Genomic DNA, 16,370 nt, shown 5'->3' on the forward strand with positions numbered 1-16,370 from the left:
AAACTGGCAACTCCTAATCAAATAATTTTGTACTCTCCTATTAGGAGAAAACTGACATATTATGATAGCGAAGATATTTTATTATACCTGAGGACTAGAATCTAAACTTAAAACTACCTTGAAATTACTTTAATAAAGGATTACTAATTAGATATTGCAAGGTATTTACCAGACAGAATTTAGTACAAAGTCTAAACTCTAATCCTATAATTCAAGCCAGATTTCATTTAAATCAGTCTCTTGACTAGATATAATCATTTTATTTTACAAAAATAATATGGTTTATAATTAATATATAATCTTTACTTCTCAAAGATGAGTAAAGATTTCATTTTGGAGATATGTATACTATACATTTTTAAATGTATTTAAATTTAAATTACCTTGTAATTGGCTCAAAAAATACATGATGATATTGGTTATCTGGCTTACCAAAATAAATTTAAACAAATACTTAATGTTATAAGGAGATGAAGTACAGCTAGTTCAATAGGTTAATCATAAGTATAAAGCTTGTGAAAAGATTTTGGCCATTACCATCATTGAAAGCCCCAATTCACTTAAATTTGTTTACTGCAAACAAGAAATATGTGTTTTATTACTTTAATTCAATTAAAAAATTGTTTCAAAAATCATTTTCAAATACTTGATGAAAATGAGATATGGTTAAAAAGCTTCTTCAATCATGATAAATGAAGAATTTAAGCTATATAAATATGAAGCACCCTGATATATTGAAGATTTTTTTTTTTAAGTACTGGACTTGGAGTCAGAAAACCTGGATTTTGAATACCAATCCTGCCATTTACTCTGTGACCTACAATAGTCATTTAACCTCCGCTAGGCCATAGTTTCTTCATCTGTAAAATGGGAGAACTGGTAAGATAGCTTTCAAAGCCCTTTCCAGGTCTAAATCCATGAACCTATGAGCTATATATAATCAAACTACTCTTGCATGAATGAATAATTTCCAGATGCTTTTCAATTTGTGAAAAATTCTCAATATATAGTGAACTCAAAGGAAAATGACATTTCTTATAACTGCAGATGAAATGATTAGTTAGAACACGGGATCAGTATTTCAACTATTATCTGACTAATTCATGTAAGGGATTTCTAATATTCCAGCAGTGTGATTTTCTTTATAATTCCATCTGCAAATATATTATTGAATAATTCATCCTTTTTAATAATTTCCCCCAATTACATGTAATAGTGAATAATTTCATCCCTAACTTGTTTGGTATAGGTTGTAACAGAGAGGAAAAAAAAGAATGTATAACATCATGGAAGAACATTGGGATTCTAAAGTCAGAAGAAACCAGGCTACAGGTCCTGCCTACTATTCTTAATTGTTTGTTTGGCCTTATAGTGGTATAACTTCATAGTATGTTTGTTCGTTTGTAAAATAGGAATAATAGGTATACTATACCTGCCTTAGCAAACTGCTGTGAAAAAAGCTTTTTGTAAACTTTAAAGTTCTATTGCTAGAGAAAATATGTTATGTCCAATTTACAACTGATTGTCATATGTTTTGTGGTAAGAGACATTCTTGCCATTGGGCTAGCTTTGAATTGAAAATGGCCTCAAAACTTAAATGAAACCAAGATTGGAAACATTAAGCATACTGACTCTTCATGTACTGGCTTTTTGTACCCAGTCCAATAGGAAGATATATCAATTGCCTAAGGTTTGATCTCCTAATTCAATTAAGTTTCTGGGTTGTTTTCATTATTTTTAAAGAAAAAACTAGTTTAGCTTACATGGCAAGTATTGCTGTTGCCCCACACATAAAGAGCGCTAGCAGAAAATAAGGTAGAATAGTAAAACAAGCTATATGCTGTTTATTTTTAAAATTCTCCTTAAGAGATTACATAGATATAACAAATTTCATTTTTGTGAGAAAAAAATCACTCATGTGGAAATTTATTGTATGGTATCTCTCTACCTGTAGCCCCCAGTAGTGTAAGTGGTCCCCAGTAAAATCAGTCATCGTCTGGCCAGAATCACTCCTCACATGAGGACCCCAAAACCCCTCCTTTCCAACTCCACCTCTGCTATACTTGATAATAACTGGCTGTTCTTGATACACCCATTGAAGCAAATATTTCCCTGAGAATTTGGGCTAGATGGTTACACATTTACCTGTGATTTATTATCCTATAGAAAACTCTAAGCTTTACATGGTAACAGTTTCAAGAGAGTATTTAATAATAATAAATAGGTATTATAACATTTAATAAACCAGAACTAAGTTACAATATTTTTAAATGGTCAGTTAGACTATTTAGATTATGGATTATAATTTGGATGGCCAACCTAGAGGCAGCATAATATAATGCAAAGAGTACCAGATTTGTAGCCAGAAATGGCAAAAGTTTGAATTTCAGTTTTGACATTCACTAGTTACAAACAAATCACTTAACTTCTCTTAGCCTCAGTTTCCTCATTTATAAAGGGGGATAATAATAACACCTTACAATACGTTATCCACAAAATGGAAAGGATCTCAGTTTTATCTGCAACAAGAATCCGTACCTCGCAAGAGTAAGTTTAGAAATCAGAAATATAAGATTAAAAATTAATATCCAATACTCCATGTATTATATTTTATAAGATTTATTCATAGTCACTTGAAGTAGCGGGAAAGTATGGCCTGAGCAAAGAGCAGTTTCCCAGACTGCAAAAGCAGGAGAAGAGAGCACGAGGGCAGGGTTACAGAAAGTTTTATCTACATAATGTAAGCACGTAAAGTGGGGACTAAAGGAAAGGGATTCTGGGAAATGAAGTCCAAGGGTACAAAACTCTAATTACACAATACATAAATCTTAAGCCCTGCACAAATGTAAAAGTATCATTCAACTCACAATCTCTGAAAAATTATAATTTTTAAAACGTGTCAAATAAGACATTAAAAATAACTTTTGGATTGTATTTAAGATTATTTAGACTGAAATGTGCCATCTATTAAAAGCAAAAAAGATCCAAGAATGGAGACTCATGTTTATGATTCCTGATAATGGAGAAGGCTGAGGCTAATTATATACAAGGTAGAAAGTTCTAAGCTACAGTTAGTCTAAAGCTGATCAGGGGGTGTCTGCACTTAGCAAGGCACAGATTGGTGAAGGCTTTCTAAACTGAGAGTCACAAAGCTGCCTCAGGGTCTGACCAGCACAGGTCTATAGTTCCATCCTGTTGAGAAAGATAAGGAGAGAGGAGAGGAAGGGAAGAAAGGAGCCATATTGCACATTATATTTTTCTGGTTAAGATGACCAATATTTGGAAATCATTAACAACTAGTTCTGAGAAATCTTCACAATTTTCAGTGAAAATAAGAGAATATTAAGTGATTGGTTTTACCAGGCAATAGAGGATCTTCAATGCACAACATGGATGGTCTATATCCATTGGTCATGGCTTTCATGATTTCTTCTTTGGCGATATAGGCACCTCCATTTTTTATTCTAATACCAGTTTTCAAGTAATTAAAATTTCTTCCATACAGTTCAAAAAATTCTACTAGAAGCATTCCAAGGTTTTCATCAGCTCTTCTGGCATCAATTCTGGGATGCAACTGCAAAAGAAACACATTTCTACTTGGCACAGATCTGGGTGAATCTCCCAAATATATGTCATATACCATCAACTCTGTTTCTAGACATCCTATAAGACTTAAATCTCTTATTAGCCAGCTCTTTTCTCAAAGTCAATAATTGGTGCTTATAATGATCCTAAAGCTCTAAAAAAATTCGAATTGCTTTCTGAAATCAAAGATTATAATCAGCATAATTTTATATTTTAAACCATATTTCAACTATTACAAAACTGGTCATCTATCTGTGGTCTATAAGATAACTCCTAGTTATTCACAATGTTAGCTTAAACAGAATTGCTCTATTCCTAGGCCTTGCTAGATAATAGTTTAGTAACTTGGACTTTGGTTTGAATCTAAGTTCTACCACTTATTACATGTGTTACACTGGGCAGAGCATATAACCTCTCTGCACTTCAGTTTCCAGTTCTCAATTAATGATGTTGTATATTAGTCAGAATTCTAGATAATCCAAGTTTAATATTTTTGACCATTCTAAAGTAAAGCCAAAAGGGGGCAGCACCAGAATAAATAGTTCAATTTTATATGAAATAGAAATATCAATAGACCTAATGTAGAATAATTTTAAAAGTATATTTACAACACTGAATTGAATATTTCCCTATTCAAACAAATTAGTAGCAATTCAGGCCACCATACATTTTATTTTAAAGAGAAAAATTCAGCTTAGATTGAACCTAAAAAACTGGAAACTAAAAAGGGATAGATGAGGTAGAAAGATCTTAAGAGCTGCATTTCCTGAAAAAGTTATTTTAAAAACCTCAATTATCTTCTTCCTACACTGTATACTACTTTGAAAACATAATAAGATTCCAAAGCTTATGACATTTAAAAACTAGATCCCTACTTAATGTGATAATATTCAATTAAATAGCATTAACTATCTCCTTATCAGAAACTGTAAACAGTTCTCTGAATATAAAGATGATAAATGACAATCCCTGTCCTAGTATATTGGAGCACAACACTAATAAAAATCAGCTTTACCAGATTCTAAAGAGTACGCATTCCTTTTTCAGGAAATGATCTACCTAAGTATCCTAAGGTAAAAAAAAAAACTAGGGAAACTAATCAGAACTAAATATTTCTCAAAATTTTCTTTGGAAATAATTTCATATATAAATTAATACTCTGTACTATATATCATTTACAAATATTTGGTGTGTGAAAAGATAAAAGTCTTAGTCCAATCTCTTCTAAAGAAAAATGTGAAACACATTATCTTTGATTAGGTAATATGATGAAATGGAAAATAAGATTTTAATCTTCTGATTTTAAGACATTGGACAGAAAAAAAGGTAGACCACCTGCAAAGCTATTGCAGCAATTCAAAAATGCTATGATGAAAGTTACTGTCAGGAAAGATGAATAATAAAAATAGAAAAGAATTAGGTGACAGCCTGGATATAGGGGATAGAAGATTCAAATACGAGTCAGCTTTCTATCTTAGTCTAAAAACGGTTATCAAACAAGTGTTTAAAAGTAGTAGGAAAAAATAGATTTAGCTTTGAATAGAGAAAATACAAGTTAGAGCTAGAATGGATAAAATAATTTAATCTAACCCCCTCACATTTTATGATAAAAAACTGAGGTTAATAAAGGGAAAGAAAATTAACATCTTAATAATAAATAGCAGAGCTGAAATTTGCATCTAGATCTTCAGACAGTGTCCAATATTCTATCCATGACAACAGGCTGATCTCAAAATTTTGAAGAGTTTGAGGCAATAACAGAACATCTAAGTGGAAATGCTCTGTGAGCATATATGGAACTGGAAGGCAGTATAGAAGTTAAGTCTGAATAACCATATTTGAGAATCAAATATGACTTCCGTGCTACTGAAGCCATCAGAGCAAAAATATTCTGTACCAGAGTTTAATGTACAATGTTTATCAAAGCAAAATCCCTCTTTATTATCTGGTAGGGGAAAACCTCTTCTTCCTATTTAGAGTCAGTTTATACCTGATATATACCATTTGGCTCCACTTTGCTAAATTTGTAGGGAGGGCAGGGAGAGAGAGAGAGGGGAAGGGCGGGGAGAGAGAGAGAGAGAGAGGAAGGGCGGAGGGAGAGAGAGAGAGAGAAAGAAAGAGAGAGAGAGAGAGAGAGAGAGAGAGAGAGAGAGAGAGAGAGAGAGAGAGAGAGAGAGAGAGAGAGAGTGTGTGTGTGTGTGTGTACACATACTTTATATTCAACAAGCCATATGTTCCAAAACCAAATATGAGTAAAGATAAGGGAATAAAAAGGAACAGAAAAATTTTGTCTTCTTATAAAACAAAATGGAAGATAAGTAGAATATAAAATGTATATTTGTTCATCTTTAAAAATTGGTCAGAAAAATTACTTACCTGTAGAAAGCTAATGGCCATTAAAATTAGGCTGTAAGAGCTAATTCCACCTGTAAAAACTTCATTCAAGTCCCTCTGCAAGAGGAACTGCTTTAATACTAAAATCAAGTAAGGCAGCAATGAGTATTTCTGTAAAGAAAAGAAAATGGATGTACTATGGTTAATACATTTTTTAACAAATTCTACAATACCTTAAGGGGGAGATAAAGAAGGTTACAAACTTCACATGGATTACATAAAGGTTTTAGGAGCTGTCCTAGGTATCTATATACCTGAAAAGTTACTTTTTTACCAGCTGGGTTGTCAAGTACAAGTTGTGTACCTTCTACTTTTGTTCTGCTACAAGAGAAGAATGGGGAAAAGAAGGAGCTTTAAATAACTTTTGTTGAAAGGATATCCTTTGAAGAACTAAGTTCCCCTCTCTACCTCAAGAGACACCCAACCCCAGAACTACATCCATCTTCCCCATGTTTCCCCAAACTGCTATTTGTTTAAAGGAATATGCTAAAGAATTAAGGATTTTCTCAACCCAGCCAACTTGATTCACAATTCTCCCAACCCTACAAAGAAGTTGTAATTTAAAGTAGAATGAGAAGCTGAGTATTTTCAGGAAAATGTCTTTCAATATAAAAGTGTCTATATTGCTTATAATAAAACTTTTAAATTAAAATTTAATCAAATATAATAAATATAAAAACAATGAAGTGATAAATAAACTGTGGACTTATGACATTTTTTAAATACATATACTTTAAAAGGTAGGAACAAATTTCATGTCCCCCTACACACTCTATTTCTGAACATTCTAAAATTCACACACAAATTATATATTCTTTATGAGAAAAAAAACTAAACTTAAAAAACAAATACCAAAACAACAAGTTCCGTCTACATCATAGAACAGTAGGAGTTGATACACGAAACTGGAACTCTCTATTATGGAAAATTGCTTTTACTTTTAACTATAGTCTTTCTAAGTTCAACATGCAACTTTCAAAACTATTCTGCTTTTCTGTGATTCCTTCTGGCCTTCCTTCTATTCTCTTCTCATTTAAAAAATTTGAATCCCTATCCTTGCCCATCTCCTGCCTGATCAACCCCAATAATATTTTTTTAATAAAAAGAAAACTGAAAACATAATAAACATACATAGTCAAGCAACACAAATACCTATAATAAAATGTTTTATTCATAGTCTTTATAGCATATGAAAAAATTTTCATAAACTGATTTCACCTCTTTGGGAGTAGATGTTCCAGAGCCTCCTACCATTGGATATCTTGTTTAGATTAGGTCATGGTTACATTATCCAATGTTAACTTGCTAGAGGGTAGAATCCTGAACAACTTAAATGGATGATCTGTCCATTTTATTCTTTGTAAACATCTTTATTTTGTATGTAATCTAAATAAGTAAAGGATTAGTTTTTAGGTTTTGTTTTGTGTTTTAGTTTAACCCCAATTACTGAAAAAAATTTTAGTTATAAATATTTTCTTATAGAGTACTAATGTTGAAATTTACAAGTGTATAGCTCTAGGATCTGAAAAATAAGCTAGGAATATTAGTATTAGGAAAAAAAAGGTTCCCGCACTTAAAAATTAAATATATTTAATATCAGTGTTTGAAGCATCAACAAAAGTTAGCACTCAATGATTCATTCAATATAGGTAAAATCTCTTTTCCAAGATATACTTTAAATTTGAATGCAAAGTAAGTCACTTTTTTTTTTACTTTGATTTATATAATTTCATGCATTCTCATAAAATTGAAGTTAAAAATTTCTGGATTAAAAAAGATTAAGATAGTAGTAGTAATCCAGTAATACAGTCAGTCATTGTGGTACAACCACTTCCTACCTATCATTTCTAGTCTATTACCTGTTCCTTATATATAACATTCCATCCCCTAACTCCATGCTTTAACTCAGGCAATCCCCTTATGTTTGGAATGTTTTTTTTTCCTTATTTGTTTCTTAAAATCCTTAGCTTCTATCAAAGCACAAATGAAGAACATGCAATGTTCTACACTAGGCCTTTTCTGATCTCCCTATTTATTACTATGCTCTACCTCGTAAAATTTGTTTGCATTATTTATCTCTCTATACACGTAAGATCCCAGGATAACATAAGCTCTTTGAAGGCAGAGACTTTTTTGTTGTTTTTTTTTTTATCCCTACCACCTACCACAGTGATCTACATATAGTATGTAATAAATATTTGTTAATGGAATTTAACTTGGTTTCATAGATTCATTTCCCACTGAGATACAGATTTACTCCTCTGAAGACAACTCATACAATTCAGATAAGCTGCCACAGCTGAGCTAAGCCATAAGGTGTGTCTTCCCTGTGATTATAGGTAGCTCTCTGTCTAAACATACTCCAAAGAGATCAATAACTATCTATTTTCCATGCTTTTTCAAGAATCAGTGATTTATTTCATCAGTATTGTGAATTTCAAAACTATTCCACTCTAATCAGACCATTCTTTAGAAGATCTGATTTAGCTATTTCCTGATCAATAACAATGGAGATTCTTGGAATAATAGAATCAGGTCTTGGAAACTCCACATTCTCCACCCTACTCAGTTTAACAAGATTTTGAAAGATCTGCATCAAATTCACGATTTAATTATCTGAGGAGATGGCCTTCAACAGACATGTGCAAAAAAAGGACAGACCTCTGGGCTGTCCTAAATCAAGCTAAGTCCTCATTGGTACAGATGAGACATAGAAAAGTGATGTTAAAAGGTCCATATAAGGCACATCACTTCCTGCCTCTGGCCTCTTTCCCTGGAGAGATGACTCTGGCTGGCAGCATGCTAAGCATTCCGACATCTTGGAGTGTTGGGTGGTGAGTTTTGCCCTGGAGCTGATTTCAGGTTCAGGTATCTTAGCTAAACCTCTTTGGAGATCAGGCTGATTCCTTCCTCCTTCACACTCAAAACCTTACTTTTTAGATCTCCTATCTTCCTGCCCCGTACTAGCCCCCTCTTTCTTCTTAAAATCTGCTCTACTATATCAATTAAATCACCATAAAATTTGGCAGCTGACTTGGGTATTTTATTATTTGGGATTTCCCTCAGCGACCACTTAAATTTAGATTTGTTTCAGTCTCAACCATAATTTTACCCTTTACAGTATGAGCAATCTCCTCTGTAATACAGATCAAAAGTCCTTGAAAAACTGGTTTAATGAGCTATTTCTGAAAAAACATCACTATGGAGTGGTCAGCCACTTCTAGAGGAAGACTAAGAACTTACCTAGACCCTTCAATGACATACCCAGAGGTCATCTGCTAGCCTTTCTTCAAAGACCTGCTGGAGCACAGGCCCTACTAGTAAAACTTTTTAGAATACAGGGTTAGTACCACATTGTAAGGGAAGAAGATGGTGCTGAAGTTTTAGAACAAAACATTCAATCTAAATATGACACCTCAGAGTTCTGTTAAATAACACCTAGCTGAATTTATTTCCCTTAACTATTTTGATTAGAATGTCTAACTTCAAAATCCTCCAAACTTTGTGTTTGCCCTTTGGTTTCAGTTTAATGTCAATGTTCTTCAAAACCTACTAAGACCCTTCATTTCATTCAGATCACCTTATCACCACCTTACCAACCCAGAAGATAAATACTATAGGGATTATCCTCATTCTTCAAATTAAGAAATTGAGGTTCAATCACTTCCCCATGGTGACAAAGCTGAGATATTTCATAGGAAGGATATAAATCCAAGTAAATCTGTCAAGTTCAACCCTCTTCTCACTATACTATGACTTTCAAACAAAGGCAAAAATATATAATGTTAATGTTTTGAGCATTTATTCTCATTTTCTATCCTAACATTTTCATTACACAATGAGCAGAAAAATTATATAATCACATGAATCTTGTTCACTATCACCTTTCTTAATTTATGATTGTTAATCCTGTTCACTAAGGAACAGTGACTCACTTCAAGTTTAAAAATGAGTAGTAATATTAATGGTAACCAAGTCTAACATCTTCCCCTACTCTTCAATAGTTCTTGCTGCTCCTGAAAACATTTTAGAACACAAAAGTTCAAAATAAACATGAGGGCTGCTCCTATGACATGTCTTTTTTTGAAGAATCCAGTGTATATTTGACTACAGGAGTCCTTAAGGAGTCAGAGTAAAGGTGATCAAAGAGAGAACACTTAAAGAGAGAATCAACTTAATGATATGCAACTGATTCAATACATTTAATATTTCCATTAAGTTTCAGATTTAGAAATTGAAATTGTTTAACAGGGGTAGATGGGGTGGCTGGCACTTCTGTTAAGGCAAGGGAGAATCATTCAGGTGCAAAGAAGCAAATCTTGCCCTTGGTTTTTACATATGTGTCTTCAGCCTTAAATCAGATTCTAAACTATAAAGGCAGGAACCACATTTTCTATTCTTATATCCTTTACAATGAATAGCATAACACTTTCACTTATTTATTGAGTTATTGCTCTATGTAATGCACTGTTTGGTGCTGGGAGAGAGATATTTTAAAAACACAGATCTACTTGCAAGAAGCTTATCATCTAGTAATAAGAGAAAACATGGACATAGATAAATATAATACAGTATAAACTAGAATATATAATACCTTCACCTCATCAATTGTCCTTACTGTTACCTTCCATTTTAAGGAGAAAATACTCCCCAAAGAAAGCACTTTAAGGATAAAATTTTTGCACTAGAAATAACAGTTTTGCAAAAGCAGACTTTCTTGGTAGCTATGGAGAAAAAGGAAAAAAGAAAGAAAGGGGGAAAAGGGAGAAAAGAGGAGATAAGGAGGTAAGGGGGTAAAGAGGAGTGATGCGCTAAGGAGGAAGGGGGAAGGAAGAGGGAGAGAGTGCGAGGGGAAGGAGGAGGAAGGAGAGAGACAGACAGAGACAGAGCAAAAAGAAGAGGGTAGTACATGAGGTATATAAAGGTATAAAAAGGCAATAAAATAAATAAAAAAGAATAACATGGGACAAATAATGGCCAATAATTATTTAAAGATGTAAATGTATAAAATTAAATATCTGAAATGTGTTCTGATACATTTATTTTAAGAAGTTACTGTTGTAACTCCATGCTCCAGCCAAGTTAGCTAACTTATCACAGATAATATGGATCAACTACCCCTACCAAATGGCCTTAGGTTGGTCCTGCCCAAGGAATTGGCTCTTGTCATAATAGGAAATGTATAACATTTTGTCAGAGATAGAATGAACCTCAATTTCATGGTCTTGACAGTATGCAAGTATTTTTCCATTAGTTTCTTATTCTGATTTATTTTTCCAACAATTTTCTATGTTTTCCCCTAATTTTAACTGTATACATAATACCAATCCCAAACACTAAAGTAAATGTTTATTTAATTTGGAGGGTTTTATTGAGTTCTTGGTAAAGTTTCTCTGTGTTCTCATCCTCTGAAACAGGACTTGATACAAAAGCTTTGGTTACTTATATAGTAGTCTTTTTGTAAATAGTTATTATAAGTAATTAGAAGTGACTAAGTGTAATAATGGTATTTCTTATTATCTTATGATGGAGCTAACTCCATTATCTCATTTGCTTCTTTAAAGAGAACATAGGAACCCCACCAAGAATTATTTTAATGCCTCCTTGTGGCATCAGTAGTCCCAGGTTCTTAAGCACTAGCTCTTAGAAGATTTTGCCAAAGTTTTCAAGTGAGATCCCACCAATTGGCAACTGGGTAACTACAGAGAGGCTCATTGACAGTAGGCAGACCAGTTAGTGATGAACTCTGAGCTATTCAATTCAATTAAATAAATATTTATTAAGTGTCTATACCATGTGCTAGGCATTGTGGCAACCACTCCCACTCAAAAGTGCAGCAAAGGTGGAACTTAAAAGCCCAATTTAGAAACTAAAACTAAAGAGATGAGTAACTGATGAGATGGATATGAAGACTCTAATCAGAACCCAAAATTGCTGCTAATCTAAAGAGCCTCCAAAAGGAGAACAATTGTAATAAATTCAAGAGAAACTCAAAGGAAAAAATTAATTTCCCATGAGAACTAGGTAAATACCTAGTTTACTTGGTTTTTTTAATCTCTTAAGGATTTGAGGCATTTTGTTTTGTTTTTTTAATAAGTGGAGAGGAGCTCTGGAGGAAAGAAGTGGAAGGAGAATAAATAATTTACAACAGAAAGTGGCAAACTATGGCCAGTAATGGACACCCTGAAAACCAGAACAAATAGACAAGAAATTAATAACTCCATGAAATATCAAGAAATATTAAAAAGAGATAAAATGACTGTTATGGGGAGAAATGTTTGCTATCTGCTACTAAAAACATCTAACCTGGAAAATAGGTCAAAGACAGAGAATTGAGACATCATTGCATTCTCTGAAATCCATGATTTTTAAAATATATATTTCAAGAAATAGCAAATGAGAACTACCCAGATCTAGTAGAACAAGAAGGAAAAGTGAAGGCAGAATCCACCTATCACTTTCTGAAAGAACTCTCCAAAAGAAAAAGTCCTAGGAATGTCAGCCAAATTCTACATCAAAGAATAAATACTGTAGCATCCAGAAAGAAACAGGGCAAGTAATCAAAGATGAAAGCTAGAATCCCAAAATGAACTGGAACTTCCTAATGTAGATGAAAGGAGAACTTGGATAGCAATATTTCAAAAGCAAAAGACATATGCTTGCAACCAAAAATAACTTACCCTTCAAAGATAAATATCATTTTATGGGGGGGGGGGGGGGGGTTGTACCATTAATGGAACAGAGGGTTTTCAGGCATTTCTGAAGAAAAGACTAAAACTAAGAAGGAATTTTGAATTCCACCACAAGAGTTAAGAGAAACCGTGAAAGGTAAATTTATTTAAGCAAATGGAAGAGGCTTTATGATAATGTAACGCTAATATATCAGGAAGAGATGAAACAAGTATCTCTTCAGAACCTTAATGTGTTCAAAGAGTATTTAGGGATTTAAATTTAAAAGTTACAGGTCCTGGGGGTGGATTGGTCCCTTACTGAGTGTTTAAAAACTAGGAAAATAAGGGTGAGTAGGGTGAGTATAAGAATTCACCTTTTAAAGAAAGTGTCAGAACTTATTCTTTTTCATAATTAAGTTGGATAAGAAGAAAAGCATGTAACCATGGAAGAAGAGGTGGGGAATGGGCATCAAATGAACCTCACTTTTAACTGAAACAGATAAAGGAGGGTGAAACACACACATACACACACATATATATGCAAGCATGCACACAATCTGGTATAGAAATACAGCTAACTCAACAAAGAAATAATCAAAAATGAGGAGTGGAGAGTTAAGGAAGAGAATATTGGGGAAGAAACACTGTAATGAACTTCTGGATGCTGAGAGATTAAAAAGAAAAAAAAATAGATTCTAAAGGGGAATCCAAATTCTTTGATTTGAAAGCTGGTTCTGTTAAACAGATGATTTATTTATTTTTCTAGTTAACCAAACAACATTCAAGACATATAGGGAATGACACCTAATATTTTTGACAGATTTTCCATGGAGAGTGTATGGGTAAAAGTCACAAAATATGCAGATAGGAGGGGTTTTGTTCTATACTTTGGCAGAGAGATCCACATCTGTGAGATTATACATCCATTAAAGTATGAGATTATTTGGCTGTAAACATCAGAATTTTAATAAAACTTTGATATTTAATTTTCTAAATTCTGATAATTCAGAATAATAGTACTTATAAAATGAAGATAAAAGAAAAAATCTTTAAAAGCCTATACATATTTCAGTTTAACACTGTCTGAAAAATGAATATCATGAAGATGTATAATATTTTGGTATTGTTAAATGATAACAAAAGATTTTAAAACCCATCATGCGACAAAACTATCAATTTTTTAAAAGTTTCTTTCAATCAAGCGTTCAAACAAAATGTCACACTCATTTTAGTCAAATGAAAGGGATTTTAAAATATATACTTTTGGGGGCAGCTCAGTGAATTGAGAGCCAGGCCCAGAGACAGAAGGTCCTGGGTTCAAATATGACCTCAGATACTTCCAACCTGTGTGACCCTTTGATTTGAAAGTCACTTGACCCCCATTGCCTAGCCCTTACCACTCTTCTATCTTGGAACCAGTACACAATATTGATTCAAGGACGGAAAGTAAGGTTTAAAAAAAAAAAAGATATACTTTTGAATGAATTTTTTTAAGATGTACTAAGTTACAAATTAATACTAGACAATGTTATATATTGCAAGTTTTAAACTCATTAACTAATTTATGACTTACTAAATTCTCATTTAAAAACCTGAATTAAACTCCTATACATGGCTAGTCTTCTCTGTTTTTCATACAAATAGACACTGGAAAGAGATTTTAGCAACTTTTTTTCAAAACAAGATTCTACTTTGTTTCAAAATTCAAAGATAGCACAAGATAGTTCTCTTTATAGAAGCAAATCTGTGAAGTGGTTATTTTAAATATGAATCTCTCAGTTAAAACTTCCTAGTGTAAATAGTGGCAACAATATTCAAGTTTGAGTGGAGAAGCAAATCTTAAAACTACTTAGAAATGGATACTTCTTTATAACTTTGTATCACAAATAGGGCAAATATAAAGCATTAAAAGTAGTTATTTTCCAAATTAACCCAAGTGTTAAATTTCTTAAAGTTTTACAAATTAAAATCAAATAACTAAAAAATAACCTTTAAAATTCCTTAATTTTTCTGAGATTCAACTTTTAGCATAGTAAACATACCTTCATATAATCCTTGATTAACCGAGCTGCCTTCACACCAGTTTCCATATTAAAACTGATGTCAACTTTTACTTCTGTCTCCTGGTCAGTGAGTTTTATTATTGGTACCTGCAAAACGTTTTAAAGGCATTACTGACTTATTTTGTAACACTTGTAATAATGAGATTTTTCAAAATTGCTATTTTCTATGAATTTTAGGAAATAAAAACAACAAACACAATTGGACAGAAGAAACATCAATAATACCTCAATTAATGAGGATACTGAAATCCTACATCATTTTGTAGATGACCAATACAAATTGGACAGTAATATAAACAAATTAAAGAAAATTAATTTAAAGACAATTTAAACATGTAAAACCTTGTGTATGGTACAAATTAGTAAATAAATCAAGGTGATATAATACATCAATTTAAAGTAAAGTAGTAGAGCTCAAAAGGATATTAGAAATATATCTTATTTTTACCAATAAGAAAACTGAGCCCCTAAAAGATTAAGGAATGTGCTCAAGTTCATATAGCTCATTGTTATCTTAATCATTGTAATAGTTATAAAAGAAGTAGCATTTATATAGCAATTACTAAGTGTCAGGCTTTGTACTAAGTGGCTTTCAACTCTTATCTCATTTGACTCTTGTACAAGAGTGGCAAACCTGGAAGGCTAGTGCTTTTATTATTCCTGTTTTGCAGTTAAGGAAACTTGCCTGGGATCACATAACTATTAAGGATTTGAGGCTGGAATTGACTGTAAGTCTTTTTTTGATTCCAAGACGAGCTCTCTATTCACTGGGCTACCTGGCTGCCTCATAATTAGTGACAGAGATGAAACAGTACCATACACAACTATGCCAAAATGCTTTCATGTGAGAGTACAAATCAATCAATAAATTTAAAATAAAAGACTGTGATCTCATTTGTTCTTTTTAAAGAATGGAGAGTTTGGGAGCAGTAAGTACCTGGGGGGAGAGAGTAAAGGTGCATCCCTCTCACAAAAACTGGTGGCATAATAAGGTGATGAAAAAATATTTTTTCTACTACTAGTCTGAAATGGCACTTAAAAGTCCCTTTTTTAAGATTTCCAAATGGTTTAAACCAGCTTTAGGGAAACATTATCCCCAAAAGTTGTTTTTAGTTGTTTCCCAAATAAAAGTTTTTGTCATTCTAAAAACTTGTCAGTCATCCCTACTTCTCCCAATATTAACTCAATAAGGAAAAATTATGGACTATGGCTATGGACAATAATATTTCAAAAATCCATAATTTCATTAATGTGAGTTTTAGTATATGTAGATCTCTAGCTATTTAATACTTTAAGATTTACAAAGTACTTTTCTTTACAGAAACATTTTAAGTAGGTAAGTACAAAGATAATATCATAAGCAGCAGTAATAGAAAGAGAACTACTGACTCCAGAGTCAGAAGAAAAGTCAAGTCCTCCCTCATACAGATAATGACTGCATATTCCTGTGCAAGTTATTTCACCTCTGAGTGTCCCCAGGCCACTCTCTAAGACTATTATTTCCACAGAATGTACTTTTCTGCTTTGGTAAAGGAAGTTCCTTACCATGAACTCCCTATTTGTGAAGGAAAACACAGATCTGTTTCCTCTTGAAAAATAACCACCAGGGCTCAGAAAAGCAACTTCCCAAAGTCACACAGTTTGCAAACAAGCACTG

At 32.8% G+C, this 16,370-nt stretch overlaps 1 protein-coding gene across 3 annotated transcripts in view; it reads right to left on the minus strand.

Annotated features, from left to right (window-relative positions):
• The window catches only part of TENT4A (terminal nucleotidyltransferase 4A), an 88,432-nt gene that overhangs the window by 13,050 nt on the left and 59,012 nt on the right, over positions 1-16,370 (minus strand). For all 3 annotated transcript variants that reach the window (XM_007486800.3, XM_007486799.3, XM_001371500.5), the window contains exons 5-7: positions 14,693-14,800; positions 5,962-6,090; positions 3,361-3,574 (exon numbers count right to left, since the gene is read on the minus strand). In XM_007486800.3, coding sequence (XP_007486862.1) covers positions 3,361-3,574; positions 5,962-6,090; positions 14,693-14,800 — 451 coding nt within the window. The remainder of the gene's footprint in view (positions 1-3,360; positions 3,575-5,961; positions 6,091-14,692; positions 14,801-16,370) is intronic.

This window comes from Monodelphis domestica, chromosome 3 (genome assembly GCF_027887165.1).
Source record: "Monodelphis domestica isolate mMonDom1 chromosome 3, mMonDom1.pri, whole genome shotgun sequence".
In the NCBI taxonomy this organism is placed as follows: domain Eukaryota; kingdom Metazoa; phylum Chordata; class Mammalia; order Didelphimorphia; family Didelphidae; genus Monodelphis; species Monodelphis domestica.